Source organism: Oncorhynchus kisutch, unplaced genomic scaffold (genome assembly GCF_002021735.2).
Source record: "Oncorhynchus kisutch isolate 150728-3 unplaced genomic scaffold, Okis_V2 Okis01b-Okis20b_hom, whole genome shotgun sequence".
In the NCBI taxonomy this organism is placed as follows: domain Eukaryota; kingdom Metazoa; phylum Chordata; class Actinopteri; order Salmoniformes; family Salmonidae; genus Oncorhynchus; species Oncorhynchus kisutch.
Window position 1 is genome coordinate 11,305,027 of NW_022261978.1, and position 6,260 is coordinate 11,311,286.

The window sequence follows — 6,260 nt, forward strand, 5'->3', positions numbered from 1 at the left end:
ACCAACACCCTTCATCACCCAGCTCCACCAACACTCTTCATCACCCAGCTCCACCAACACCCTTCATCACCCAGCTCCACCAACACTCTTCATCACCCAGCTCCACCAACACTCTTCATCACCCAGCTCCACCAACACTCTTCATCACCCAGCTCTGTACCCTCGGGATTAATACAGTATTACTGCCCCTGTCACATGACAATACCCTCGGGATTAATACAGTACTACTATATACTGCCCCTGTCACATGACTGTACCCTTGGGGATTAATACAGTACTACTATATACTGCCCCTGTCACATGACTGTACCCTTGGGGATTAATACAGTACTACTATATACTGCCCCTGTCACATGACTGTACCCTTGGGGATTAATACAGTACTACTATATACTGCCCCTGTCACATGACTGTACCCTTGGGGATTAATAAGGTACTACTATATACTGCCCCTATCACATGACTGTACCCTTGGGATTAATACAGTATTACTTCCCCTATCACATGACTGTACCCTTGGGATTAATACAGTATTACTTCCCCTGTCACATGACTGTACCCTTGGGGATTAATACAGTAATACTATATACTACCCCTATCACATGACTGTACCCTTGGGGATTAATACAGTACTACTGTATACTGCCCCTATTACATGACTGTACCCTTGGGGATTAATACAGTAATACTGCCCCTATTACTTGACTGTACCCTCGGGGATTAATACAGTAATACTGCCCCTATTACATGACTGTACCCTCGGGGATTAATACAGTAATACTGCCCCTATTACATGACTGTACCCTCGGGGATTAATACAGTAATACTGCCCCTATTACATGACTGTACCCTTGGGGATTAATACAGTAATACTGCCCCTATTACATGACTGTACCCTTGGGGATTAATACAGTAATACTGCCCCTATTACATGACTGTACCCTCGGGGATTAATACAGTAATACTGTATACTGCCCCTATTACATGACTGTACCCTCGGGGATTAATAGAGTAGTATTATACAGATATTCAAATTATATTCTTCTATTTCTTAATTTACATCATAAAATTAACATCCAAAGGTTTATCCATTCGATCAACATTTATATCAAAACCAAATACACATTTCATTTGATTAAATCAGATTTGCGAATGACCATATATACAGTAATACTGCCCCTATCACATGACCATGCTTCGAGATGAAAAAAGAAACACAAATGTAGGCCTAGTGGTGAGTATTATTTTATATATACATTTATATTTCATGACAAAAACACAAATTCTCAGTCAAAAACAAAAGTCAGAACACAGCCTCTCTTCTCTCTCATGTGATTTCAGGTCCATGTCTTTCCACAACGAGAGCAGTGGTATAGCTTCTCAAGACAAGAGACAAGGTTGTCTGAGGCCAACTTTATTCCACATTTTGAAATTAATTGGGGAGCGAGACAAGGCTGCAGTCTGAGGCCAACTTTATTCAATATATACCAATTAATTGGGGAGCGAGACAAGGCTGCAGTCTGAGGCCAACTTTAATCAACATTTTCAAATTAATTTGGAAGCGAGACAAGGTTTCAGTCTTTGTACAACTTTATTCAAAGTTTACAAATGAATTGGGGAGCGAGACAAGGTTGCACTCTGAGTGTAACTTTATTCAATATCTACAAATAAAGACAAAGACTTGGGGAGGAGCAACTAAAAGCAGCAGGTGAGGGAGGGGTTACAGACCAAGAGTCCTGAATCATAAAAGGCTTTGTTTTTAAACTACATTTTAGTCTAAGATCAATCTTTAAAAAAATCTAAAGTCAATTCTATTTCAAGTTCTACATCAACAAATAAAGTTTAAACATCACAGCAATATTCTAGGGGTTGCTTTTGAGGGTCTGAAGGTCGGTTTGAACCTTGTTTGACCCCAACCATGACCAGAACCATCAGAGGGGTTGTGTTCTATATATGAGGGCCTCTCCTAGGTTTGAGTATGTCTGGAGAGAGCGCTAGATTTATCTAGACATACTCAAACCTAGGAGAGGCCCTTCAGCCTTATACTGTATAAAGCTAGCTAGATCTACTCTCTTAAACTGTATAAAGCTAGCCAACTAGTTAGCTTCACATTCTAGCTCAGGCTACATGCTATCTGTATTATGAAGATGGATATTGATCTTACTCAAGCATACTGTGTGTTTATGTCGCACGTGGCAGGTGAACACAGAACTTTTCACGGAGAGAGACAATGCTGAAACATCAATCCATAGGGGGAGTCAGTGACACGTTTTTAATTTGTGCAGAAATCTAAATGAAAGAAAAGTTCTTACAAATTCAGCAGTTTATGGTGTGAAGCTTTTAGAAGAGCCATCTTTATTTAATTAATGTGGCATAATGACAAACCCAGTTCTCAGTCAAAGATATCAGCCAACAGGGAGCACTTTTGTGTGTTTCCTGATAAACATTCAAACAATGTCCCAACATTCTAAAAATTACCAACGTTCTTTTAAAGAACGTCCAGGTTTGTCCACACAGTTCCGTTTTGATGAGTGGTGAAGGAAATAATTGTTTTCCTGTATTCATATGGATGGTGAAAGGTACACAAATGTAAAAAAAAGGATTAAATTACACAGTATAAATAATGGCTTCGGACATCTCTCTCCAGAGTGAGAGATTCATTCATGCTCTTTCGGTTGATGAAACCATGTACATTTCATCCCACAGTGGGAGCAGTGGAAGGCTTCTCCTCTGTGTGTCTTTGCTCGTGCACTTTCATGTTCCATAAATTCTTAAAACTCTTTTCACATCGAGAACAGTGGAAAGGCTTCTCTACAGAGTGTGTTAGCTCATGTTTTTTCAGGTATCTTGACTGGGTGAAATCCTTCCCACACTGGAAGCAGTGGAAAGGCTTCTCAACAGAGTGTGTTAGCTCATGTCTTTTCAGGTGTCCTGATAAAAAAAATGTCTTTCCACACTGAGAGCAGCGGTAAGGTTTCTCTCCTGTGTGTGTCCTCTCGTGATATTTCAGGTCCCTCGGTCGGGCAAAACTTTTTTCACACTGGGGGCAGTGGTAAGGTTTCACTCCAGAGTGTATTCTTTTATGTTCTTTAAGGTATTTTGATGAGGAAAAAGTCTTTACACACTTAGAACAATGGTAAGGTTTCTCTGCTGTGTGTGTTCGCTCATGTTCCTTCAGGGACCCTAATGTAAAAAAATTCTTGCCACACTGGGAACAATGGAAAGGTTTCTCATCAGAGTGTGTTATCTCATGTTTTCTCAGAGAATCTAATGAGAAAAATGTATGTTCACACTGAGAGCAGTGGTAAGGCTTATATACAGAGTGTATTAGCTCATGATTTTTTAGGTTGCCTAACTGGGTAAATCTCTTCCCACACTGGGAGCAGTGGTAAGGCTTCTCTCCGGTGTGCGTTCTCTTATGCCCTTTTAGATGCCCTAACTGGGAAAATCTCTTTCCACACTGAGAGCAGTGGTAAGGCTTCTCCCCTGTATGTGTTTTCTCATGTATTTTCAGGCTCCCTAACCAGCTAAAACTCTTTCCACACTGAGAGCAGTGGTGAGGCCTCTCTCCAGAGTGTATTCTCTCATGTTGTTTCAGGCCATCTAGCCGGCTAAATTCCTTACCACAGTCTGAACAGTGGTATGGCTTTTCTCCCAAGTGTATTATTCTTTTATGTACTTTCAGGTGTTCTAATGTAGTAAACCTCTTTCCACAGTGGGAGCAGGGGTGTCGTCTTGCTGGTTTGGGCGTCTCTGGGTCTGGTTCCACTGAGGGACTCTTCCTGCTGTCAGTGTTAGAATCTGGTCTCTCTCCTGCTAAAGATAGTATTTGGTTAAACAGAGAGACCTGAACGAAACCTCCACATGATAAAACTGTCTTCCTATGAGGTTTAATCTAGACTAGATCCCTCAATAAAAGAGCAGAGCTTGTCATCACAGAGTGGCTGTAGCGCTTTGAGGCCAATAGAAACAATATTAAACATATTGTTGTTTTGAATTTAATAGACCTGATGGATAAATAGACTAGTCAGTATAGGATACATGTATTAGACTAGTCAGTATAGGATACATGTAATAGACTAGTCAGTATAGGATACATGTAATAGACTAGTCAGTATAGGATACATGTAATAGACTAGTCAGTATAGGATACATGTAATAGACTAGTCAGTATAGGATACATGTAATAGACTAGTCAGTATAGGATACATGTAATAGACTAGTCAGTATAGGATACATGTAATAGACTAGTCAGTATAGGATACATGTAATAGACTAGTCAGTATAGGATACATTTCAAGTATACATGTGTGTTATTTGGCTACTAGAATAAACAATTGTTGTTCCATATGAATTCAATCACTTTCTAACTGCACCCCTGCACCCCAAACAGGCCCATGGTAGAAGATTCCAGAAACCTTCCAAACAGGCCCATGATAGAAGTGTCCAGAAACCTTCCAAACAGGCCCATGGTAGAAGTGATCAGTAAGTGACTTTTTAGACCTGAACGCCAAAACATTCAGGAGATGGCAGTTCTCACCCATTTTGCATACTCATCCCTGCCATGAGACATCCACGTCTTCTTCACTGAAATAGATAAACAGTTGAGTTTTATATCAATAGAGTTTACGTGTTTTTAGATCATTTATGTTAAAGGTAAAAAAAAACAATTTCTTTGTCTTAAAAATTGTGAAATAGTTTGTACGTTTTCAAAAGAGATCCAACTCAACCATTGATCTTTTCCAGTGATGAAGAAAGACATGGATGTCTCAGGGTGGGGTATGCAAAGTGGGTGAACTTTGTCCCCCTATCTCTTGTCTAATAAATCTGACTGCTCAATTCTTGGTATATAGTCGAGAGGGGGGGGGGGGGGCATATTGCAAAAATGAATAAAATGACATTGGAACTTACTCTACCGGGTGTTTGTGTGCTTGGTCCTTCAGTGGGTCAACATTGTAAACAATGGGCGTGGCTATACAAATCAAATCAAACTTTATTTGTCACATGCGCCAAATACAGCAAGTGTAGACTTTACCATGAAATGCTTTACTTACAAGCCCTGAACCAACAGTGCAGTTCAAGAAGAAGAAAAATATTTACCAAGTAGATTAAAATTTGAAAGTAATTCAATAAGAATAACCAGGCTGTATACATACCTACACAATGCATCACCACAATCGGAATTAACCCTCTACCGAATGTTTTGGCATTGAAGTCACCAAAATTGGTGCAGTCAGAAAGTGATTGAAATCACATGGAACGACCCAAATCCTACAGTACAGAACAAGTGTAGAGCTTCAGTAGAATGACCCCCTTAAAAACCACACTGTGGTTCAACAACTGCAGAGAGAGTTTATGCCCCTGTTCTTAAGATAATACTCACTGGTGTGAATCAGATCGTCAGTCTCCTGCTCCTCTCCCTCCTCCTCGCCTTTCACTCCCAAAACGTCTTCCTTCTCTTTAATTGAGATGGCCTCCTCTCCTTTCGCCATGACATCCTTCTCTTCTTCTTTCAATGTGATAGCCTCCTCTTCCTCCTTTATTATTCTGAAAGCTTCTTCCTCTCCAAAAACTGAAACCTCTTCATCATCCTCCTCTTCTTCCTCTTTCACAACAACGTTCAGCCCCAGAGCTTCTTTCTCCGTCCAGTAGACCTCCTCTTCTTTAGCAGGGGGGGAGTAGCTTAGTGAGCTCATGGTTGGGGATGCTAGTTAGCATTAGCGATTAGCCTATAATTAAACTAACATAACAAGCCAGGTAGCAGACAACGTAAATGGAGTAATTAGTACCTATGACGACAGTGTGTTGAAAACACTTAATAAGCACAACGTTGGTGTAAAGAGCTTCAACGTTTCGGTTTAACGTTTGCTAGCAAGCTACCGAGGTAGTGGAAGAAGTAGTCATCGTTGTTGTTGTTGTTGTTGTTGAAAAAAAAAAAAGAGTTCCGTCCACGAGATTATACGTCACGCAAGATGCGTCATCTGAAAGACTCACGTCGCCATCTGCTGACTGGAGCGGGAGTGAACCAAAATAAAAATATTCACTACACTATTAGCATATTCATTTCTAAATAAACGGATGTTTTCTCTTACAGCTTACAAATACTACTTTCCAATAATACCTTTTACACAGATGTAAAAGCGGAATATGTACATGAATATGAAATACTGTCATAAAAACAGGTCATGTGTTATTCTCTCAAGGTCACACACTGTATTACAAATTATCACTATTGCTACATAATATCAAAAAGTGGGTTA

The 6,260-nt window shown here is 40.0% G+C and overlaps 1 protein-coding gene across 3 annotated transcripts; it reads right to left on the bottom strand.

Moving 5' to 3' along the window:
- Positions 1-1,249: 1,249 nt before the first annotated feature.
- LOC109881037 (zinc finger protein 501-like) lies at positions 1,250-5,939 on the bottom strand. Of its 3 annotated transcripts, XM_031811369.1 has the most exons (3): positions 5,384-5,939; positions 4,541-4,587; positions 1,250-3,813 (listed from the first exon to the last, which is right to left on the bottom strand). In XM_031811369.1, exons 1-3 carry the CDS (start codon positions 5,694-5,696, stop codon positions 3,691-3,693), a joined length of 483 nt encoding a protein of 160 aa, XP_031667229.1. In that variant the 5' UTR covers positions 5,697-5,939; the 3' UTR covers positions 1,250-3,690. The 3 variants fall into 3 exon arrangements, with proteins under 3 accessions (XP_031667229.1, XP_031667228.1, XP_031667227.1); XM_031811368.1 differs by lacking the exon at positions 4,541-4,587 and having other exon boundaries at positions 5,384-5,909; XM_031811367.1 differs by lacking the exon at positions 4,541-4,587 and having other exon boundaries at positions 1,250-3,816; positions 5,384-5,909.
- Between the last annotated feature and the right edge of the window lie 321 nt (positions 5,940-6,260).